Source organism: Trichechus manatus, unplaced genomic scaffold (genome assembly GCF_000243295.1).
Source record: "Trichechus manatus latirostris isolate Lorelei unplaced genomic scaffold, TriManLat1.0 scaffold00054, whole genome shotgun sequence".
Lineage (NCBI taxonomy): Eukaryota > Metazoa > Chordata > Mammalia > Sirenia > Trichechidae > Trichechus > Trichechus manatus.
The window spans coordinates 14,038,798-14,059,810 of NW_004443990.1; the positions used below are offsets into that span (position 1 = coordinate 14,038,798).

At 55.6% G+C, this 21,013-nt stretch overlaps 3 protein-coding genes across 3 annotated transcripts; all 3 read left to right on the forward strand.

The window, feature by feature from the left end:
• The first annotated feature begins 1,888 nt into the window (after positions 1 to 1,888).
• Positions 1,889 to 4,450, forward strand: HOXB8 (homeobox B8). The gene is made up of 2 exons (XM_004377978.1): positions 1,889 to 2,557; positions 3,324 to 4,450. The coding sequence occupies exons 1-2, from the start codon at positions 2,134 to 2,136 to the stop codon at positions 3,629 to 3,631; spliced, it is 732 nt and encodes a 243-aa protein (XP_004378035.1). The 5' UTR covers positions 1,889 to 2,133; the 3' UTR covers positions 3,632 to 4,450.
• Positions 4,451 to 5,804: 1,354 nt separating this feature from the next.
• HOXB7 (homeobox B7) lies at positions 5,805 to 8,735 on the forward strand. The gene is made up of 2 exons (XM_004377979.1): positions 5,805 to 6,254; positions 8,402 to 8,735. Exons 1-2 carry the CDS (start codon positions 5,855 to 5,857, stop codon positions 8,653 to 8,655), a joined length of 654 nt encoding a protein of 217 aa, XP_004378036.1. The 5' UTR covers positions 5,805 to 5,854; the 3' UTR covers positions 8,656 to 8,735.
• A 2,766-nt stretch (positions 8,736 to 11,501) lies between these two features.
• HOXB6 (homeobox B6) lies at positions 11,502 to 20,633 on the forward strand. The gene is made up of 3 exons (XM_004377980.1): positions 11,502 to 12,005; positions 18,187 to 18,711; positions 19,731 to 20,633. The coding sequence occupies exons 2-3, from the start codon at positions 18,297 to 18,299 to the stop codon at positions 19,988 to 19,990; spliced, it is 675 nt and encodes a 224-aa protein (XP_004378037.1). The 5' UTR covers positions 11,502 to 12,005; positions 18,187 to 18,296; the 3' UTR covers positions 19,991 to 20,633.
• Positions 20,634 to 21,013: the final 380 nt, after the last annotated feature.

Here is a 21,013-nt window from a genome sequence, read left to right on the forward strand (position 1 = left end):
GGAAGAGGAGAGAAAATGGGCCCTCAGCGGCTTACTCCATCTGAATCCCCTTCACCCCAAGGTCAGCTTAGGCAGTGCCAGTGGCTCAAAAGGGTCTTGAGGACATTGAGGACTAAATGGCACCCCCCCATACACACACCTTGCAGGCACACAAGGGAGGGCACACATCAGTGGGCACCAAGGCCAGGTGCCTAGGCTGAGGTGCCCAGCTGGGCCTGGACTGCCCTTCCCTTGCTTTGATATGCTGATTGAGTTGGCTGTGTCCTCTCGCCCCAGGGCAGTGCAGAGGACTGGCCCGGGATGGTTGGGAGCCAATTGGACTTGGTTTCTGGGTCCCAAGGCCTGGGCTCCAGAGTGGGGCAGCCCGACTTGACGTCATCCCGCTGGTGGCATCAGCCCCCTCTTCCCTCACACAAAGTCGGTTCCTCAAAGCACTGACTGGGTCCCAGCACCTTCCGGAGACCCCCTCCCCCATTCCTGCCCTCCCCCGCCAGCCAACAGAGATTGTGCAAAACTGCAAAATTGGGCAGGCAGTTTGGAGGCAAACTTCGAGCTGAGCTTCACCACTACCCATTAACAAAAAAGTTTCTTCTCCCCCACCCGGCCCCCTCCTCACGCCCTTCCAACCCCTTTTCCACGGAAAATCCTTGCTTATTTGTTTAATGAGGCAAAGTTGAGTGAGTAGCTTGGGCGGGGCAGAGAGGGCTGGCTTGGGGGCTCCAGAGAGGGAGGTGGGGGCAGGTGCTTGCCACAGCTGAAGGAGGCGAAAATCTCGGAAAAGTCACCGTTTGTGCCGAAAAAACCCACGATCATTCTCATTTGGGCTTCGTCACCCCCACCGTGCTGCAGTCGGGCGGCGGGGGCGATCGAAGCTGCAGTTTTATAACTGTAGAGGAAAGAACTCGTAAAATGCTAACAGCTTTTATGCGCTGCGGCATAAACAACAACAGACTCCGGCTTTATTGCGTTTTATAGTTTGTTAAAGAGTTTACAGCCGTTTTTGGGGGCCGGTTACCCAGTCAATTCCCTCTGCACGATCGTTAAACCTTTATCAATAATAAGGAAATTGATCATTAAAGCTTTAAATATGACTACCTCGTTTGTTTGAAAATATGTTTAGGAGAGGAAGCTGTATGATTTGATAACTTGTATTAAAATACCAATTACATTTATAGGACCTTTTAAAACTCGGTGCAATTAAACCGTGTTCTTTTACATTTTTCCGAAGCGACCCTGACATTTAGAAAGACTCCAACTGCCTCGTTAAAATCGCGAAATTAACAGCGTGCCTGCGCCTGGCGCGTTGTGTATGTGTGTGTGCGTGGTTTTTTCCATGACTCCCCCGCATCAGTCTTTGGGGGTGGTCTGCGAAGGTATTTGATTTGTTGTGAGGCGAGAGATATCTCATTAATGTAGGTAGTTAAACAGATTTAATCCGTATTCATTCTCTCTCACCCCCTTTTCCTCTCTCCCCCCTCCCCTTCTCCCCCTCTCTCTCTCCCTGGGTGTTTTTTTTTTTTTTTCCCCCCCCCCCCTTTTTTTTTTTTTTTTTTCCGCTCTCTCCTCAGTCCCTGGCGCTCTCTCGCTCTAGCTCTCTCTCGCTCTCACCCGCTCTGCGTTCTGTCCGGGAGGAGTACGGAGAAGCCAATAGGATGCGGGGTCTCTAATGGATGCAAATGATCATGAAAAGACAGTGCAAAATATGAAACAACTCATTTGCAGGGAAGTAAATCACCGAAAACTGTTTATGAACTGGCATCCCTTCTTCGAAATGTAAAGCGAGGACCTCTTTAAGTGGCGGTATATTTTTGTTTGGGGGGTGGGGGTGGGGGGACGGCCAGCGAGCCTCGGCTGCCATGCAAGCTTAGTCTTTTGGAGGCTTCTCTGTCCTTTTCTATTCCTGGAAATCACAAAAAGTGTGGTGGCTTCAAGATCTTCTTCGCCTTTTCTTTCTTTCTTTCTTTTTTTTTTTTCCTCCTCCCTTTCCCTCTCCTTTCCTGGCGAGGGTGACTAGGAGCCGGCGAATCCGCGTTTTTTTCTCTCTCTCCCTCCCTTTCCCCCTCCCCACCCCCTCCCCAACAGCCCCCTACTACAGCCGCCGCCGCCGCCGCCGCCGCCTCAAAATTCAATAAAATGAGCTCTTATTTCGTCAATTCACTGTTCTCCAAATACAAAACCGGGGAGTCCCTGCGCCCCAATTATTATGACTGCGGCTTCGCCCAGGACCTGGGCGGCCGACCCACCGTGGTGTACGGTCCCAGCAGCGGCGGCAGCTTCCAGCACCCATCGCAAATCCAGGAGTTCTACCACGGGCCGTCGTCGCTGTCCACGGCTCCCTACCAGCAGAACCCGTGCGCCGTGGCGTGTCACGGGGACCCGGGCAACTTCTACGGCTACGACCCGCTGCAGCGCCAGAGCCTGTTCGGTGCGCAGGACCCAGACCTGGTGCAGTACGCCGACTGCAAGCTCGCCGCCGCCAGCGGCCTGGGCGAGGAGGCCGAGGGCTCTGAGCAGAGCCCGTCGCCCACACAGCTCTTCCCCTGGATGCGCCCGCAAGGTGAGCTCGCGGCGGGTCTGGCTGGGGCGAGAGGGCCGGAGGCCGGGCAGGGGGCCGGTCAGGCCAGGGCGCATTTCCTCCAGCTACCCGGAGACCGACCCGCTCGGTACTGATCGCCTCCTGCTTCTTCCTTTTCTTTCTTTCTTTCTTTTTTTGTTTCACTTGAAGGGGGGTCGCTAAGCGACATTTCCTGAGTCCATAAACCCCTCAGCCTGCCTTACTTTTCTTCTTCTTCCCCTCCTTTTTTTCCCTTTTACTGTTTTATGGGGGGTTGTGGAGAGAGGGTGGTGAGAGTGGGGGCCCTCAACTTTTGCACTTCTCAATTGCTTTATAGTTTAATTACCCTGAAGAAACTTTTCTTCCGGGGCAGAGGCTCTGGGGGCTTTTCAAGGTGGGTCCATTGGTCCCCACCTGGCTTTTTTATTCCCCACCACCACCTCCTTCACATCCTTCCTTCTAAAGTTTGTGGCACTTTTAATAGATTTGAACCACCACCCCTAACTCTCTGGTGTTGGTTAGCAGGGGAGGGGGCTCCCCTTTTCTGCCTCCCTTAGATTCGATGGTGTATGATCCCCCTCACACACACACCCCCCCCGCTGACCGCGGCCTCCCCGCGCCCCCCCCCCCCCCCCGCGCGGGGTAGAAGGTCCCCTGCCCTTATCATACTGGTCTCCCAGACTGGTTCACGAATCTTCCAACCTTTTCCGTTTCTGCCCCCTCCCCCACCCTCCCCTCCCCTCTGTCTCGCCCTTTCCCCCATTCCCAGCAGCCGCCGGACGCAGGCGAGGCCGACAGACCTACAGCCGCTACCAGACCCTGGAGCTGGAGAAGGAGTTTCTATTTAATCCCTATCTGACTCGCAAGCGGCGGATCGAGGTATCGCATGCGCTGGGACTGACAGAGAGACAGGTCAAAATCTGGTTCCAGAACCGGAGGATGAAGTGGAAAAAAGAGAACAACAAAGACAAGTTCCCCAGCAGCAAATGCGAGCAGGAGGAGCTGGAGAAACAGAAGCTGGAGCGGGCCCCGGAGGCAGCGGACGAGGGCGACGCGCAGAAGGGCGACAACAAGTAGGCTCCAGTCTGGGACTGCCAGGGCCGCGGCCGCCCGCCGGTCCGCAGGTCCCCACACCGCGCCACCGCCGCCCGCCCCCGCCCGAGAGCGCTCTGGTCCTGCCAGCGGGGCCGGGAGCCGGGCCTCCCACCGCAGCGTCCCCCGCCGCGCCAGTCCCCGCTAGTGGTAGTATCTCGTAATAGCTTCTGTGTGTGAGCTACCGTGGATCTCCTTCCCTTCTCTTGGGGGCCGGGGGAGAAGAAAAGGATTTGAAGCAAGGACTCCCTCGCCCAGCGAGGATGAGCGGCCGCGGCCCGGCTGAGCACCCCCTCCGCCCCCGCCCGTGTAAAAAGCCTCCTTGTGCAATGGTCTTTTTTTTTTTTCCTTTGAACGTGCTTCTTTGTAATGACCGAGGTACTGATTTCTGCCAAGTTCTCCCAACAACATGAAACTGCCTATTCACGCCACGATTCTTTCTGTCTCCCTTTCTCTGTCTTTCTCTTTCTCGCTGCATCCTCATTTCCCCTCCCAACCCCTCTCTCCCGGCTGCACTGCCCAGCTCGCTGGCTTTCTCTCTCGCTTCCTCCCACTCCCTCCCCCTTTGGTTTGACAATTTCGTCTTAAGTGTTTCTCAAAAGAGGTTACTTTAGGTAGCATGCGCGCTGTGGGCAATTGTTAAAAGTGTTCTTAGGTTTACTGTGAAGAGAATGTATCCTGTATCCGTGAATTGCTTTATGGGGGGGGGCTAATTATATATTTTGTTGTTCTTCTATAGTTTGTTCTGTTGTCTGCGCCTGAAAAGGGCGAAAGAATTACAATAAAGTTTACAAGCAAGAACCCTAGACTGGCCCGGCCTGCGCTGCCTCATTTGCTCCCAGGCGCCTTGCAGAGCTGGGGGGAACCGGTCCCCGGACTCCCTGCGCCCGCCGAGGCCAGGCAGCACAGAGGAGGGGGCGGGGGCTGGAGGCAGGTGGTGAGAGTCCCTCGGCCCAGGGGCTCAGAGGGTGAGGGAGGCGGCTGCACGTGATTGGAGGAGAGAGGATCGAGGGAGGGGAGCCAAGAGAAACCCCCTCCCCTCGCGTTCCAAGCCCTCCAAGCCGGGTAGACCCCAGCGCTCAGGCCACGCTGGAGAGAGGAGCCCGGGTTAGCGGCTATCTCCGCGCCACCTCCCCCCCTTTGTTTCTGTGTGTGTCCTCTCATGTGGGTACGTGTGTAGGGGGATAAAGGTGGAGTGCAGGGCTGCTGAACACACTTATATTTTTATTTTTCTCTGACTCTGGTGGAGGGAGCAGGAGGAGGAGGAGATGCTGTTCGCCTCTCCTTCTCTGGGACTTGGCCTCCTTCGCCCAGCTCCGAAGCCGGCCAGGACTCGCCGCCTTCCTTCCTTTGCTGCCTCTGCTTCTTGGGCAGCCCCGCTTAGCAGAGGCATCCGCCTCCCGGAACCAGGAGAGCGGCGTGCCCTAGGCCGCCCTCCTCCCTTCCTTTCTCTCCCCACCCACTCCACCCCCTTCCTTTTTTATTTTCTAACCTTTGTTTTTTTTTAGCCACCAGAAACTGCAGCTTTCCACGCCCGTGGGCTGGATCCCATGCCTCTAGGAGTACCGAAGTCAGCGTGGACAACGAAGCCTCGGTCCATCCCCGCCCGTGTATCTGGGGCACCGAGAGAGAGCTGAGAGGCCAGGCTCACTCATCTCTCACCTTGGGGGAACCGGACCCAGTTTCCCCAAAGGCCCAGCCGGGATGAATTGGCCCAAACTAATAAAGACCCGCCTTGCCCTTGCCCCAGTTGCGTGCATTCAATTTCTGCGTTTGTCTCTCGCTCGGTAACCGGCTGGGGAGGATGGGGGTGGGGGTAACATCACGGATCGCTCCGAGGTTATTTATTTTCCCTTCCACTCAATTCTTTCCTCCCCAAATCTCGCCTGCAAGCTGCCTCCAGCCCGCGGGGATAGACCGCGACCCTTGAGCCCCCAGCCCCAATCCACAGGGCTCGGCTTCCCCATTCATTATTGATCGTATTTGATAAATCCAACGCCACACAATTTTTTCCACATTACCGGGAGCCGTGGGGAGGCTGCCTGGTCATTGGCGGAGGGGACGTCACGTGGGCGGAGGTCACGTGGTCCGGAGAGGAAAAAGGGGGTCCTTTTTGGTGTAAATCTGGACTCTAATTCTGTAATATATCAAGGAATCTCGTAAAACCGACACTAAAACGTCCCTGCCTACAAATCATCCGGCCAAATTATGAGTTCATTGTATTATGCGAATGCTTTATTTTCTAAATATCCAGCCGCAAGTTCGGTTTTCGCTACCGGAGCCTTCCCCGAACAAACTTCTTGTGCGTTTGCTTCCAGCCCCCAGCGCCCGGGCTATGGAGCGGCTTCGGGCGCTTCGTTCGCCGCCTCGATGCAGGGCTTGTACCCCGGCGGGGGGGGCATGGCTGGCCAGAGCGCGGCCGGCGTCTACGCGGCCGGCTACGGGCTCGAGCCGAGTTCCTTCAACATGCACTGCGCGCCCTTTGAGCAGAACCTCTCCGGGCTGTGTCCCGGAGATTCCGCCAAGGCGGCGGGCACCAAGGAGCAGAGGGACTCGGACTTGGCGGCCGAGAGTAACTTCCGGATCTACCCCTGGATGCGAAGCTCAGGTAACGCCGCGCACCGAGCCGTCCCGAGCCGAGCCGCAGCGGCCGGGAACATTTCCCGGAAGGCTCCCCTTGGCCCGCCGGAGGCCCCTTTCCGCGTCCAGAGTGCTCCGGGCCGGAGATGGACTCTGGGGACGCGGCACCCCTCAGCTGCGGCCCGGCGCGCCAACCCCCACCCCGCTTTTGCTCGGCGCTCTCAGGCTCGCTCTGCTCCCCGGCGGTTCTCTCTCCACCGACGCCGCGGCGCTCCGCGCCCCCGGCCCGCCCCCTCCCTTCCTCCCGGCCTTTTAGCTTTAAATATTTATCAGCCGCGCCGGCACGGGCTGGAGACGAGGCCGTTTGTCTTTCGGAGGAAGGCTGGGGTTTGCGGAGAATAGCCATTAGGGTCTCCCCCTCCCTCCCCTCACCCCGTCCCCGCAGGGGATCTCAGCTCTGGGTGAGTCCCCCAGCCCCAGCTTGGAGAAGGTCTGGGGGAGGGGGCCGCAGCGCTGAGCAACACTCCCCTCCCCCTTCCTTCCCAGCCAACCCCGCTCCCCCATTATTCCCATCAGGACAATTAGAGGTGGGCCCTAGAGTCCCGGCGGGAGGGGGTGTGAGAGATGAGGACCCAGGCAGGGACACTGAGCACAGACAGGCAGGTGGAGGGAGGGGGGCTGAGGTCAAAATAGACTAGGCCCCTGACCCCCCAGTGAACTTGGGGTGCAGGCAGGAGAACTAGAGAAAGGGTCAGAGGCTTGTGGGAGTACAGCTGGCTTCCTCAGGTGCTGGTCCTGCCAGGACTCCTAGGCATACCCCTGGAGTACTGGCCAACAAGTTTGGAGGTGCCATTCCAGAAGTGTGAAGCTCCTGCTTGAGGGGATGGGCTAGGACTTCATGGAGCCAAATCAGGAGTTAGAGGGTCCAGCTGCTGCACAAACCCTAAGAGTCCAGGCACTCCATGGGGGGTTTCCTGCCAACCCTGGCCCAGACATCCTTCTCAGCACTGCCTTAGCTGAACTCAGGGGCCAGCCCCAGGGTCCAGAAGGCCCAAGACGGGTGGCCAGAGGTTCCTACCTAGCCAGCCAAAGTTGGGGGTCTGGAGGAGCCAGCTCTTGCACCATCAGTGTTGGTGGTCACAGTCCCCGTTACCTACTCCATGATTCAACTGCCTTTCCAGTTGATTTATCAAAGCCTAAATTCTTCTGCTCGTAAACATTGTAAACATTTCAGCTTGGCTTTTATCTGACTTGAAATTAGGGCTCCTAGTCCATCCTCTCCCCTATCTCCTTCCTAGGACGGCTGGCACCAGCACCTCCCCCAGCACAAGACTCCCCCCAGCCTCCTCAGGGTTCTGGTCCTAGCCTGGGTAGCCCCCCTCTGCCCTTCAGCCCCTACCACCCAGATACTTCAAGTTCCACCCAACCCAGGCTGCTGTTTCTCCTCTTTCCCTGTGCTTCCTGGAGGCCCAAAGATTGCTTTGGAGAGCTGGGCTGTCTGGTAGGTGGGCTGGCAGGGCAGCCTGGCTCTGTCTGAGCCTCAACCACTTACTGGAAAAGAATCATCAGAGGGCAGCTGCTCCCAGATCAACTCCAAGCTTCAAGGAAATCTGCAAACTCTGACCTCCTCCTCTTTCCACAACAGGCTGAGGTGGGGAGTGTGTGAGACTGGGCCTGTGATGCTCCTTTGTCTCCTTTTCTTCTTGGGAAATGTACCCAGGCCAAGCCTGGAGTCCCACTTCAGGGTCACTTGCATGGTGCTCATTGCTCCCTACCCCAAGGACCACGAGAGCCAGCATCCAGAGGGAGAGGCCTGGGATCCCTGGTTCCAGAGAGTGACAAAAGAATTATCCTCCCCTCATCCCACAAACATCCTTCAGATCAGAATCTTGAAGAACCAGCAGGTTAGATCTTCCTGGGTTCAGAAGCCCAGGCTGGAAGAGACTTCTGGATTGAAAATGGGAATGTTTGTCTTGGGAGGCCTGTAGAAAGGTCTGCAGCATTAAGGGAAAAGGTTCCATATAGGCTGGAGTATGGAAAGCAAGGATTTTGTTTCAGTGGGAAATGGACTTCTTCCACCCCCAAAAAATCACACACAAAGTTTAAGATGGAGATGGGCACTCTCCTGGCATTTTCCATACTCATTTATTTTTCTCCTCTAAATACTGTGCGCAGGGACCGACCGCAAGCGAGGCCGCCAGACCTACACCCGCTATCAGACCCTGGAGCTGGAGAAGGAGTTCCACTACAACCGCTACCTGACCCGGCGGCGGCGCATCGAAATTGCGCACGCGCTCTGCCTCACCGAAAGACAGATCAAGATTTGGTTCCAGAACCGGCGAATGAAGTGGAAAAAGGAGAACAAGACCGCCAGTCCCGGCGCCACCGGCCAAGACAAGGCCGAGGCGGAGGAGGAAGAGGAAGAGTGAGGGACAGAGGAAGGGAGAAAGATGAGAAGGAGAAACCCAGCTTTGGGAACTGAACCAGGAAACTCAAATTAATGAGAGGGGAAAACCCTATTTAAGTGGAAAGCAGTTTAAAAAAAAAAAATTAGAGGAGAGGGAAAGAGGAAATTTTGGTTTCTTAACACTGAAAAAAAAAAATACTACCTATAGGAAAGTCCGTTTGGTTTGTTTTTGTACAACATGCAAAGGACATTATCTACCTGTTCTGTAGCTTTCTGGAATTTGCCTCCCCTTTTCTATGTGTCTATTGTAAGGTCTTTGTAAAATCTTACGGTTTTTGTAAGCCCCCTTTGACACTGTCTTTGTGGACTGTGGGTCTGGACTAACGTGTGTGGTTCTTCGCCCTCCTGAGCCTTCGCCTTCCCGGTAGCGGCCGCCAAAGGGCCTTAGCGAGCCCCAAGGACCAACCGAGCAGCTCCCGTGTCCCCACTGTGTGCCTGCCTGATGCTCCCTGCTCTTGCCAGCCCCTGTGGTCCTCTTTACGTTCTCTGTGTATCTGAAGGATGGAAAAATAAAACATAATTAAAAATAAACAGGTGCCCTATTTTCTGTATCTCTCTAAGCCTGGGGAGGGTCATCAGGGTTAGCAATGGGTGGCGCAGTTCCAGTACCCCTCTGTTCAGACTTCAGGCGCAACTCATTTCTTTTTGTGCTGGAGTCTGTTCTCTTTCCTGATGCTCCTTGCTTGGGAGCTGCTAATTAGTGAACTTGGATATCACATGCATTCCATTTACACCTTTTTACACACCTTGACACATACAAACGCACCACAATCATACATATTTATTTAGAGGCTGACATCACATACAAATAAATACGTACACCGTCACATAAGATCCCAAATAAATACCAATATTCATATGTTCATAATGAACATACAGGCATTCACACAATTCCAGTTCCACTCCCAGGAACACATACATTCACATTCACACACACTCACAAGTAAACACACATTCACACTCACTCACAAACAGGCACATTTATACATATTCACAAACGTACATTCACACATTGGCTTATAAACACAGATTCACATTTGCCCCCAAGTAAACACATCCATGAGCCCAGATGCTCAGTCACACACACTCGGAAAAACAAAACAAAACCCACACAGTTCCACAAATCATCTTCCGCATCCAGGCCTTCAAACCGGGCTGCCGGCTCTGAGAGGTTTGGGCCCCCGCCACCGCTACCGGGGCACAAATGAGAGCTGAAATTCGAAATGCTAGGCCCCATACGAAGAAAGGGCGAAAGAAAGAAAAGGTGCAGATCCAAATCCATTCCCGCCTCCCTGGTGGCGTTGGGCTGAGAGAGGCCCATGAGCAGAGACCAAGCGGCCTCCAAAACCAGCAGCTCGCGGCTTTCCGCTTGCTTGGCAAATATTTTCAGCAAGCGCTATGTTCGGTTATTTTATTTCAATTTATTTTAATTTCTCTCATTCTAAATTGACACTGGTGACTCAGATAAAATTTTAAAATGAAAAATAAACAAACAAACAAAAAAAAACCCCAAAAACCTAGTCCCAGGAGGGAGAGGCTGAGCAGTGCGAGTTTACCGGGCTAGTGTGGCCCGCTCCCGCCGCTCTGAGGGCTACGCCGGCTTCCTCTGCGTCTTTCTGCCCTCTCTCTGTGCCGCCAGCAACCTGGAGCCTTCTCTGGAGCACAGGGAGAAAGAAAAAAAAAGAAAAACGTTTTGGTGGGAGGGTATTTCGTTTCCCGGATTCGTGCTCCTCAACTCAAAATACGGGGGTATTTCAGGGAACCTGGGAAACAAGGAGTGAATTTTTTTTTTTTTTACTCCAAAACACCCCCTAACTGAAGGACAAAAAAACCTGGAAAACAGTGTTAACGCAGTTAAACCTGCAGAGCTGATTTTTAGTATTTATTCGATTATAAGCCCTGGATTATTTAGACTTGAAGAACAGGCACCGAAACAGAAAAGGGGAGGAGAGTTGGAAGGGAAGCTCGTTTTATGAGAATCTGTTTAATTGGAATTTGCAAGTGAAAGGCCCCTAAACCTGCAGTTTCCCCTATTCACCACCGCAGAACCTCCTGGAGAGCGGTGCCAAGTGATCTTGGGGAACCTGGACAGGTTTGGGCCGAAGAAGCCGGGATCTGGCTTTACCCTGCTCCAGTCTGGGGTGCGGAGGTGAGGATACGGTTGCTGTACTGTCGGCTTTGGCCCCGGCCCAGGCAACCTTCCCTCCTGGGCCAATAGCTAGGCCTGAGGGGACGTAGGGTGCTCACACCCGCAATGCTGCAAGCCTCACAGGTGGGGGTCCTGCCAGCTTTAGGTCTGAGAAGGAGAGGGTCGTTCAGAGGGGGAGGGGGAACACCGAAGCTTTCATTTTGCCCTGGTGCAAATGGCGACTCTGGATCTCCACTGCTGCTTCCACCTCACCCCAAAATTGTCTGAAAACAGTCCCTATGCGGAGGAATTGGGGGTGAAATTTTACTAGCAGAGGTAGACAGAGCTTCTGCGGGGAAATAGGAGGCTCCAAAAAGAACCCCCTTCCCAGCTGGCCTCTTGCAGCTCCTCCGCCCAGGTTCCCAGCGCCCCAAATCTCATCCCTTCTTAGATTGGGGTTTCCCCAAAAAGCCAGCAGGAGAAGAAAAGAAGATGGCGACCGAGAAAAGGGCTGCTGGTGGAGCGGCCATGAAGAAATGCAATAAATTCCTTGTTGTTTTATGAAAATTTACAACTTTGTGATAGAAGTTTATGAGTGGTTGAATCCAGCGATTGGCCGGCGCCGGTCATGTGGCCGGGCGATCGTGAACATGAACTTTTTATCATTTCCCTGGTGGTTATAATGCAGCATTCTTTTGGACACCACACCTAGGTCGGAGCACTGTCGTCCTTCAGGGCTGCAGCCTCTTGATATTTTTATACTTCACTATCAGCTCGATAGAGTGAAAGAGAGAGAGAAGAGAGAGGGGGGAGAGGAGAGAAGAGAGAAAGAGAGAGGGAAGGAAGGGTGGGGAATTACACAAAAGGGAGAACAAAACATAATTTTAATTCCTAAATTAATTTACTTGCTGATTCGGAGATTTTAGTCATCATGGAAGGTAGATGGAAAATCTGCCCAGGACCGCAGACTGATACCATTTTTCTAAGCCAGAACTTACTCCATTTTCTGTGCAAATGTCAGAAAAGCGAAACACCCTCTCTCCCAAGTCAGAGAAGGGGAAGCAACGGCTCTCAGTTTGGGACAATATTATCTGGAAGCTGAAGCAGAAACCGAGCGCTCTTTTTTCTCCCTTCCCATCCCTTTCAATCCGGAGGAAAAAAAAAAAAACCCAAGGTCTGCAAAGGTAAGGGAGCTTCTACAATTCTCCTCTTGTTCTTTTACATCGATTTTTTGTAGGGGGGTGGGGCTTGGGCTTGACTCCCCCCCCCCCCACCAGACAGCGCTGAACCCCACCTCTGGGCGCTGCAGGGAGAGGCTTCCCAGGAAATTCGGTGGCAGAGAGAGGGGTGGCTGCTTCCTGGAGGGGGAGCCAAGGCAGGGAAGACGGGAGGAGGAACCGAAAGGGGCCACGGAGACAAGTTCTAAGTCGCCTTTTTAAGCTGGGAGAAGAGGTTCAGGCGAGGGGGCTACGATGGGGGTGTCTGGGCTTCAGCGGCGCCCGCAGAAGCCACTGGCAATGGCCTCCATGGGTTTGCGGCGGCCTCCCCCTCCCACCATCCCTTCCTTGTCCTGGCCTCTCCCCATTACCCCCGCGCAGTTCTCTTGCCCAGTGCGGGTCCCGGAGGTTTCCCCGGCATCGTTGGCACGAGGGGCGGTGGCGCTCAGGGACGTCTTGGCCTCTGGAGGGCCCGGCATCTCCGCAGAGGCTGACGAGAGGAGGCGGCGGCTAGAGAAACAGAGAAAGGACAATTCACAGAGAAATGTTCACCATCTCCCTTACGAGACATTTCTGAAATTGAAGGGCTGTGGGTGGAGGCACCCAGAGCTAGGGCGACCCTCCAGGAAGGCTGCCAGAGAATGCCCATGTCCCTCGCCACTCCCGGAGGAGGGAGCCTCGCTCTGCAGGGAGACAATTTTGTGGTTTTAACGCGGTAGGTTACAGCGTGTAATGGTTTCTGTGCGATATTGATTCCGTGACTTGTGTTCTACTGGTACGGAGGTGTGTTGATTTCGGTGGAGAAGAAAAATGCCGTGTGGGTGTCTGATGTGGAAACATTGTTCTTGTGCAAACTTTCCTGGCTCTCCACGTGGTCATTGTGGATAAGCTGTTTAGCATGTTGTTGTTTTGGGCTTGTAAACAAACGAACGAAAGAACAGTAAGAGAAAACCCGATTCAGGGACCTGAGGGTGTCCGGGCTGGAAAGCTCAGACAGCTAGTCCTTGTCCCTCAGGCGCCTGATTTCATCCCCCAGCTAGGCCTCCTGGGAGGCGAGGAGGAGAAGAACCGTTGGGCGGGGGACAGACATTCCTAAAGTAGCTGGTGGGGTGGTGGGATGGAAGGAGGCGTAAGCCTGAGCTGTGGACTAAAAAATGGGGTGAGAGGGCTTCTGCGGAAGCTGCTAGCCGAGAGATAAGCGAGGTTGGGCGCCGAGAGCAGGAGAGACTGCGATTTAGCTTGGTTTGCACAAATAGGTGACTGCTTTTTTCTTTCTTAAAACCAGATACGGGGCATTCAGTCTCGGGATTCTGGTTCCCCCGGGATTGCGAGGTGTCGGGTGTGTGTGTGCGGGGGTAGGGGTATTGGCCTTTTCATTGCAGAGATGGGCGGAGAGGGACGCAGCCACTTGTGGCGCGGGAGGGTGACCCTGGGGGCCCAGGTAGATGCCCTCGTCGCAGGCCTGGACTGGGCGCCCCGAGGCATGTCTTGGCTGCATAGCGAGAGAAGTTCTCGGCTAGCACCCACTGCTCTCGGGCCTATTCTCAAAGGAAAAATTCCCCAAACCCACCCGGACTAAAGGTCTTTTTCTCTTGTAGTCTTGGCGGGTTATAAATCGTCTCTCAGACAGTTTGCTCTCTGACCCAAATTATGCGGTTTGCTGCCATCTACTGTCCGTGCGGAGACACGCGGCTTCGGCGCCGCAAACCCGCTACGCTGCACGAGTCGTGCCCAACGCCTGGAGCCAGTGCTGGGCAGGTTCGGCTGGATTAGAGGGATTTCGGACCCAGAGCTACGCTTTCCGCTGCATCTTGCTTCCTGGCCGACCGGGTGTGGATCGGAGTACGAGCACCTCCCCCACCCCATCCCAGCTCCAAACCTGGCAGGGGAAGCGGCTTTTTCTGGGACACATTTAAAAAAAGGACGAATACAGCATTCCGCGGGCAGGGGTCCCTGAACCAAAGAGTTGGGGATAAGGGTCGCGAGCCCACCCCCACCCCGCCATGGGCGCGAGAGGGGGTCAGGCCGCTGGAGAGATCCGAGGCCAAGGCTGTTCAAGGTTTATTTGGTTTTCTTCTCGGCCAAGGGAAGGGGCCGGCAGGGGAGGCGCCGGCCCGGCAGTTCCACTTGGTTGTCAAAAGACAAACCGGGTCTGTATTCTCCCAGTTGGCTGGTGGGTCTTGCCAGTTCCTTGGCTGGTGGGTGCGTGGTGAAGGAACTGAACCGAGTTTTCTGGAAACTGTTGGTGTCTGCGAGTGTCCGACCCCTCCCCCACTCTGGATCGTTTCCAGCGAAATCGACACAAATACACTTAAGGGGAAAAAATTGGGAGTGAGAGTGAGGAGAAATCATTCAGGAACCAAACCATTGTGATTTCCGTTCCTGCTGGACCTCTCACACTTGCTTAACCTGACCGCTTTCTCAGAAGGGGGTGGTGAGGGCCGGGTACCCGCCTGTGCTGCTGCGTTTGAATATTGGCCCCTGTCTCACGGGTTACTGATTAGCTCGGGCTTTCAAGTCTCAGGAGGAAGCTCTGGAAGCTCTGGCTGCTCCTTTCAAGGTGCAGTGGCCCGGGTCCTGGGCGGGGGCTTCAGGAAATTGCCTGCGGTGCCAGGCAGGCCGAGGTGTTACAAGGGTCTGGCCGGAGCTGGAGGCGCTGCCTTGGTCGAGGAGCCGATAGCACTGGGGCAAGAACAGCGGCTTCGGCCCCCCCGCCCGCGGCCACCCCTTGAGTCTGGCCCGCAGGAGCAGCCCTTTCAGCTTTTCCGCGGCGAGAATGACTTTATGGCAGTTAGAAGGCCGGCCCAGTGAGGCGCCCTGCGGGTGGCCCCGAGGGAGCCTGCCAGAAAGGACTTGGGCCCCTCTGAGATGATTCCTTGTGGACCATCAGCAGGACGGTGGGAGGGGGAATCCAGCTGGTACAGAGGGTTGAAACTCTTCAGGGCTCTTACGGTGCCCATGGACCTAGGGGGAGGGGACAGGGAGAGCAGGCCTATTGCCACCGCCTACTTCTCCCAGAAGATCTGAGATGCTGCTGCTATTTGCATAGTGGAAATAAGATCTTTGTACAGCTCTTTCGATGGGCCCATTTTAAGGCCAAGTGTCCCATCCAAAGGGCCCCCTAACGCTTAGGAGCGGCACACTGTTCCCCCGGGAACATTTATGTTCCCCAAACTCAGAGCATCAGAGTCCAGGGGAGGATTGGGTTGAGACATTTTAATCTCCCCACCCCAGCCGGAGTTGGGGCGGGGTGGAGAAGGGCCCACAACTCAAAGGGCTTGGGGGGGGGGGCGCAGATTTATAGGCCAGAGGAAATGGGAAGCCTGGACAGTGTCTCTACCCCCACCCCCACCCCCAACTATTTACAGGCAAATATACCTCCCTGTGGTTGCCGGTACAGGAGAATTTTACTCCTGAGCCGAACACAATTTAAGAGACATTTCTCTGGGAGCTGGAATGTGTATGCGCCACACAGGACCGCAGCCTTGCAGCACAGAAAATTACAATTATAAATCCTGCCTGTGGGCTATCTATACAATCCTTCTGTTGTGTACTCAAGACTTGGTATACATTTATATTCACCTCTCCATTCACGCACACTTTCTCAAGGAAGCAGGAGAGACTCCCCAGCGGGACAGACGGCTGTGCCCGCCGTGTATTTACATATTCCTCCGCGGAGACGGACTGACTGCGGTGGACCGAACCACAGACAGATTGGTAGAGATCTGGCTCCAGAAGCCAGGCAGCCTCTAGCCAGGCCCTGCCCGCCTGCTCTTTCTCCCAAACAAACGGATCAGAGGAATAAACGCTCATAAATACCTCTGGGCTTAGATAAGAGCAATGAGGCGCTATTTCCTTTCATGCCGGACTCCAGGCGCCTGAGCCCTGCCGTCGAGGCTCCATCTCGCGACAGGCAACCTGCAGAGGGGAGGGTAATTTGGGGGCTGCAACTCTTAGGATAAGGCGATTATTTTTGTGCTTATACCACAAGGGAAGGCCCCCTCCCGCATCACATGGTATATTACTTTACCCAGACCCCACAGGTAAGCCTCCACCTTCCAGTCCTTGGATGGGGGCATTGTGGCCAGGGAGGAGGCAGGCAGGACTGAGGCCCAGAGCCCAGCCTCAGTGGCAGAGAGGAGGGACATGCACCCAGGCACCCTCCTTCACTTGGTCTCCCTGCCCAAATGGCCCCTATTCCCTCCTAGGAGTGGGCCAACCACAGCTAGATTGGAGCATTTCTGCTTCTCCATTATTAGAGGGTTTGGGGTTCATTTTGAAATCCTCGTCAAAACCCCAAGAGCCAGATTGAGAAGTTGTGGAGGGCCATCCAGGGATGGCCACTTGGTCATGAAGGTGCAGCCTAGAAGTTGCCCTGAGTTCAGGGAGCCCTGGAGGCAGCTTTGCAGTCAACCAAGTCCCCACTCTTGGTCTCCACAACCTCAGCCCTCAACCACCTCCCTGGTGCCTTGTGCCATCTTTGGTGGGCAGAGTTGGCCCACAAAAAGGCAGCAGAGGGGCAGTCTAGCCCAGCAGTGGACTTTGGCCCACACCTTGCCTCCTTCCTGTCCCCAGGTCAGAAGCCTGTCACCCTTCACTGCCTGGTCTCTGCATGCATATTAGAATGCTGGAAATGCATCATGGCCCAGGCTCCCCCACCCCCACCCCCCCCGTCCTCAATGTCCATTTTCCTTGGGTGAGAAAGAGAGCCAGGGACACACATTGGCTCTCACATCCGAGCTCCTAGAGCAGCAAATCTGGCGATACAAACAAACCAGGTGATACCAACATAGGGCGTGGGAGGGAATTGCAGAGATGCTGAGAGGCGGACAGAAGGATTGTAAGTGTCTGGAGAGAGGATTTGGGCTGATAGTTGGTGGCTGCCTGCTGAGTCCCACAGGAGGAATTGAGCACTCCTCCCTGCTTATAAAACTAAACCAAAACCAAGTCTTAGGAAAGAACTAATTTTAAAAGGAACTTTTAGCTTCTAGAGAGACCTGGAAAAGAGGTGAGGGCCACTTTCCTCCTTGTGGTGTCTGATCGCCTCAAATATTGGAAGTGTTTGAAGACCTGGAATTGGAGGAGGAACAATTTCTTTCCTGTACCCAGACTTGCTGGGACATCCTTGATTCCTAAGACTCTGTAGCCCGGGACATTCCTATGTCGTTTGGGGTAGGGGGTGAGGGTAGAAGGCAGGATATAGATCAGATAAATCAAGCCACCTCACTCCTCCTCTCCATAGCCCCAAGTGGGGAGAATTCTAAGTCCCTTTCCCCAATACCCTTACCCCTGATGATAGCAGCTGCGTACTAGAACCAGGCAGGACCTCTTGGGCAGCGACAGACCCAGCCGAAGCCATCCAAAAGGCTCCTAGCCTAGCAGCAGACCCAGAGGGGGAAGCTTGGGCTCAGACCCTCCTCTCTTTTCCCAGTCTTCCGAGTCCTCCTGGCAGCGGGCTCTGGCCTGTCTCCCTCAAACCATAGGAGTTATGGAGAAGCAGGAATAATAATAAACCTGGGCTTGGAGGAGAGAGAGCAGATCTGATAAAGGGGAGGGGGGAAGAGTTTTCAAAGCCTGGAACGGAGGGTATTTCTTCCTCGTCTTCGCCTCTCTCTTTCCGAAAGCGATGCTAATTAGACAGCGAAGAACTCTTCTGCCTTCTTCCAACACCAAACCCTGGAAACAAACCTTCTTCTTTTTCTCGCTCTCAACGAGATTGGGGACATTTACCCAGTCCTCCATTGAGGGAACGGGCCCAAGCAACGCAGGGGTTAACTTTTCTGAAAACACAATGAACTTTTTCCTATCCTGCGTGTGTGTGGGGGGGGAGGGATATATTTATTTAATCACTGGGGGATGGGGTGGTCTCAATCCAAATGCTCCCTCCTCCCTCAAAGGCACGGGCGCCTGTTTCGCAGATTCTACGTAGGTGGAACAGAACGCGATGTGTTGTTAGGGGAGAGAGAGAGAAAGGAGAAGGAGAAGAAGGAGGGAAAAAAGGTTGATAGGTTTGTGCGCGGGTCCCTCGTGCGGGCTGCGCTCCTCCTGGGTGCTATTTGACAATTCCTGCCTCTGCCATTGGTCAGTGTTGGATCAGATGGTTGTATTTCCTTCTGGCCCTCACTGGCACCTCGCCATCCCCCCTCAGCTAAAACCCAATCTCGGATATACTACTAATAGGCGCGGCGCTCGGACTATAAAACACAACAAATCATAAACCCGGCGGAGCAGCAGCGGCCGCGCGCGCCTCCCCTCCCAATGAGTTCCTATTTCGTGAACTCCACCTTCCCCGTCACTCTGGCCAGCGGACAGGAGTCCTTCCTGGGCCAGCTACCGCTCTACTCGTCTGGCTATGCGGACCCGCTGAGGCACTACCCAGCGCCCTACGGGCCGGGACCGGGCCAGGACAAGGGCTTTGCCGCTTCCTCCTATTACCCGCCGGCCGCCGGCGGCTATGGCCGCGCGGCGCCCTGCGATTACGGGCCGACGCCGGCCTTCTACCGCGAGAAGGAGTCGGCCTGCGCGCTCTCCGGCGCCGACGAGCCGCCCGCGTTCCACCCAGAGCCGCGGAAGTCGGACTGCGCGCAGGACAAGAGCGTGTTCGGCGAGACAGAGGAGCAGAAGTGCTCCACTCCGGTCTACCCGTGGATGCAGCGGATGAATTCGTGCAATAGTGAGTGAGACCGGCCGCTGCCGCCCGGACCCCATGGGCCCCCATCTCCGGGACAGAACTAGCGGGGTCCCCCCCACTTCCCCACAGGGTACCGGTGGGCATCTCATTTAGGAGATAAGGAAACGTGGGCGCCTGCACCGGGTTTTGCGCTCTATCTTCTCGCCCTTCAGGAGTTATAAAGTTTGCGAAGTCGCAGCTGGACTCAGAGCCAGGAGGAGCAGTGGGCTCTCCCGGAGCGCCAGGCCAGAGCAGGGATGCCTAGTCAGGGAAGGGGACTGGGGCCACAGTCATTGGCTTTGCTTTCCTTTGCGCCCGCAGACTCTAGTCGGTTCCCCCACCCAAGGAAGGCTCCATTAGAAACGGAGTGCGTCATGGGGGGGGGGGGCGGCGTGACGCCGGCGAGGGAGTGGAGTCTGTCCCAGACTGTTTCCCAGGGGGGTGAGAAGCTGGGGAAAGATGAGGCACCAGGAAAGGGGGGTAGTCAGAGGAAGGAGGGAGAAGAGGAAGAACGAGAGAGGGCGGTGGGGGAGAGGGGAAAACAGGCGCCTGGCTTTCAGTTTGGATTATTTGTCGGCCTTAAGTCCCAAATTGATGTCCATTAGCGGGACACGAAAGTGAGGAGACGTTAATGCTGACTATGGATCGATCCACGTCATTATGGATTAAGGGCCGGAATCTATCACAGGGTGGGCGGGGGAGAGACGGATGGAAAGAGGGGAAAGGAAAGATGCGGCTAGGAAGAGACACACCTGGCCAGCACCTCCCTAGCCCCTCCCCCAGGCTCAGGTGGGAGTTCAAACTGCTCCTCCCCTCCTCCACCAAAAGTCTAGACAGAGAGGGCGTAGGCCTGGGACACCCCCAGGGAATCTGGAGGAGGCGCTGGAGGGTGGGGGAGGGGGCAGGGAACAGGAGAGTGGAGGGCATCCTGGGACAGGCTAGCGTCTATGTTTGAGGGTCAGTGGGGGAGGGGGCTCCGGCCCGGTGACCCCAAGCCTCAGCATCTCCTCTTTGCGTAACAGGTTCCTCCTTTGGGCCCAGCGGCCGACGAGGCCGCCAGACCTACACGCGGTACCAGACGCTGGAGCTGGAGAAGGAATTTCACTACAATCGCTACCTGACTCGGCGGCGGCGCATCGAGATCGCGCACGCCCTGTGCCTGACAGAGAGGCAGATCAAGATCTGGTTTCAGAATCGGCGCATGAAGTGGAAAAAGGAGAGCAAACTGCTCAGTGCGTCTCAGCTCAGTGCCGGGGAGGAGGAAGAAAAACCCGCCGAGTGAAGGCGCTGGAAAGGGAGGGGGGACGCGAAGGGAGAGGCGTGTAGGGAGCCCAGGGCGTCTGAGAGTCCCGAGGACGCTCTGCAGGTGGGGGAGCCCGGAGATCTGCTTCCCCCGCGCCGCGACCTGCGGGCCCAGCGCTCTCCTGGACGCCCCCGCCCGCAGAGCTTCCGCCCCAGCTCTCGGAGGCCGAGCTGCCCGAGCATCCCCTGCATCCTGCACCCCCCCCCTGCGGAGACCGCCTTGGCCGAATCTGGCACCCCCCCCCCCCGTGAGAACAGAGGACCTGACTCACTTGATGTCCTGGATGCAGAGCAAAATGCTCTTGTCCGTGTCGCGTCTCCTCATGTCGTCTATGTCCCCCGTGCACGGTTCAATGGTAGATTCGCTGTCCCCTCAGCGGGGCCTCGAAGACTCCCTGACTCCAGACCTGTCGTTTCTCTCACCCCCTCCCCAAAGCCACTGGAAAGAGCACATACTACCTAGAAGTAAGAAGAGGAGCCTCAGAAGAAAACAAAGTTCTATTTTATTAATTTTCTATGTGTTGTGTTTGTAGTCTTGTCTTAGCTCTGGACGTGAAATACTTCGGTAATAATATTAACATTATTAATAACGATAATAATAATAATAAAGACGTGAAAACTCGCCGCTCAGTCACCTCCGCTCCTCCCCTGCCACTTTTTTCTCCCTCCGCCGCCCCTCCCCCCAGCCACCCTATCTGCCCTGTGCCGGAAACTCCGTAGCAAAGGCGGGAGCCCTGGTCAGCCCCTAGGCCTCCCCAGCGGGCCCGCCGGACAAGACTCGGAAGTTACAGTTGAGATAAAGGCTGGAGCGGTCCCGCTCCGGCCCCAGCGCCGCGCCTCGCCGGTGCCGAGGCTCGGAACGGCCTCTCCCGGTGCAGACTTGGGGGACGACGGGGGCTATTTTCCTCGTATTCTCTAGCTTTTCCTTGTTTGCCCGCGGCACGAGGGACGCCACTGAGGCCCCCTAGCCCTGAGCTCCTGCAGAAACTGGGTCGGTGGGTCT

Excerpts from the sequence above, each read along its gene's own strand:
- HOXB8 (XM_004377978.1), top strand. The coding sequence starts at position 2,134 with ATGAGCTCTTATTTCGTCAATTCACTGTTCTCCAAATACAAAACCGGG. Across the intron at positions 2,558-3,323 it reads CCCCTGGATGCGCCCGCAAG|CAGCCGCCGGACGCAGGCGA; the intron begins GTGAGCTCGCGG and ends CCCCATTCCCAG.
- HOXB7 (XM_004377979.1), top strand. The coding sequence starts at position 5,855 with ATGAGTTCATTGTATTATGCGAATGCTTTATTTTCTAAATATCCAGCC. Across the intron at positions 6,255-8,401 it reads CCCCTGGATGCGAAGCTCAG|GGACCGACCGCAAGCGAGGC; the intron begins GTAACGCCGCGC and ends TACTGTGCGCAG.
- HOXB6 (XM_004377980.1), top strand. The coding sequence starts at position 18,297 with ATGAGTTCCTATTTCGTGAACTCCACCTTCCCCGTCACTCTGGCCAGC. Across the intron at positions 18,712-19,730 it reads GCGGATGAATTCGTGCAATA|GTTCCTCCTTTGGGCCCAGC; the intron begins GTGAGTGAGACC and ends TTTGCGTAACAG.